The sequence below is a fragment of the Penaeus monodon genome, chromosome 19 (genome assembly GCF_015228065.2).
Source record: "Penaeus monodon isolate SGIC_2016 chromosome 19, NSTDA_Pmon_1, whole genome shotgun sequence".
Taxonomy (NCBI): Eukaryota; Metazoa; Arthropoda; class Malacostraca; order Decapoda; family Penaeidae; genus Penaeus; species Penaeus monodon.
The window spans coordinates 15,796,632-15,798,391 of NC_051404.1; the positions used below are offsets into that span (position 1 = coordinate 15,796,632).

Sequence of the window (1,760 nt, forward strand, 5' to 3'; positions counted from 1 at the left end):
AATTTTGTTGAGGGAAAGAAGTTGCTTGATTCTGAAACTTAAGTATGAATGAATGTGGAATGCATGTTTTGATTGAAGGTGCAAGTCAGATCCAGTTTATTGGTTATTTGTTTTGATATTACTTTTCCTTTTTCTGATCAGTGGATATTTCGAGAGTTTATTCTCAATATTGCCAAAGATTTATATCATAAATCATGCTCAGAATTGCATAGAAAACATTTATAATATTTGAAATTATGTTTCATTTTTGAGTAAATAACTCCCTTTTGTTTTTCCAGGTCCTGTTGCTGAAGATCCATGGTCAGTACCTGAGTGGCATCTGGAAGGTCTGGACATCGAAATCATCGTTCAAGGTGTGCGTCCAAAGTCCCATAAGAGTGAGTCCAGTGAGAGCCCAGACAAAGAGAATGGTCAGAGAACAGAGGACCGAGCTGCCAAATCAGATGATAGTGAGAAGAACATTGAAGAGGTGACGGATATAGGAGATGGGAAACCTTGTTCTAGTTTGTCATCTAGCAGAACAAGTACATTGGGTGATGCTGAAGAGGAACAGGTGCTAAATGAGAAATTGCAAGGAGTGAGTGTTTCTGATAATAGCAAAAATGTTATTCACAAAGGAGATTGTGCAATAGATTGTGAAAATCAATCAGGATACTCATGTGAGGAAAAACAGAGAGTTGAAAGAACAGTAAAAATTAACAGTATATCCTGTCCCATGAGTTTATCAAATCATTCTCTGGAGGATAGTAGTGTTAATGCTAGTATTGAAGGGAAAAATCCTAGGTCATTAGGTGAAAATGAATCCAAACAGGACAGCTGCCAGTCACACACTTCCACAAAATCATCCATATCCAGTTCTCAGAGTGAAAATCCAAATGTATGTACATCACTACAGGAACTTAATCCAAATGTCATACCAGAAGTGAATTTGTATGTTTCTGATGACTTTAAAAAGGATCTTGGTTCTTTAGGTGAGAAGCTAGAATGTAATACACACAGTGAGAAAAAATTAGAGAGCCAAGCATTTGATATTAGTAACAGACTTCTGGTTGTGGAAACTTCATTGGACAAGAATAGTGAAGTTATAAGTGGTGCTAAAAAAGACAATTTAGATATTCTCAGTAATGATAAGGAAGAAAGGTACAGTAGTGTATCAATATGTAGTGAGACCCCTGCTACATCTGGTGACCTTAGTATTGATATGAATGAGAGTGTTAGCAATGTAGAGTCCTTGAATACATTTTTTCCTTCTACATTAAGAGACACAGTCAAGGAAAAAAATGTGGAAGCTTCTAGCATCTCTGAATCAACTAAGAATAACCAAGACAGTAAAAGAACTGATAATTGTACACTCTATGCTACTGATAATTCTGAAAATAGTGTTAGAAAAATAGATGCATGCAGTGATAAATTTGAATACCTTGAAAATCTTTTGAGATCATTTGAATCAAATGTTCAAGTGGTAACAGAAAGCAAGAAATTTGATGAAAAGGTTGCTTCTGATTTTCCAAAGACTAAAGAACCCAGTAGCACAGTATTCGTGGAAAATTCTGTAGGTAGTACAAATAGCAAAGCTAAATTGCAGTCCCACAAAGCACAGGAAGTTCCTAATAGTGTAAACTTAGATTGTGGTGTTCCTGAACATCAAAATATAATGCATATAGAGGCAGTTGCAAGTTGGGAAAATTTTTTTTTTAAAAAAATTTATTGGGGATTTTAAAAGGGAAAAAAATTTTCTTTTTGAGAAAAAAAGGAGTTTT

General features: G+C 34.9%; 1 protein-coding gene across 1 annotated transcript in view; it reads left to right on the forward strand.

Moving 5' to 3' along the window:
• Positions 1 to 1,760, forward strand: part of LOC119585085 — a gene marked incomplete in the record, with an annotated part of 26,313 nt that overhangs the window by 18,645 nt on the left and 5,908 nt on the right. The window contains 1 exon segment of the mRNA XM_037933705.1: positions 279 to 1,666. Coding sequence (XP_037789633.1) covers positions 279 to 1,666 — 1,388 coding nt within the window.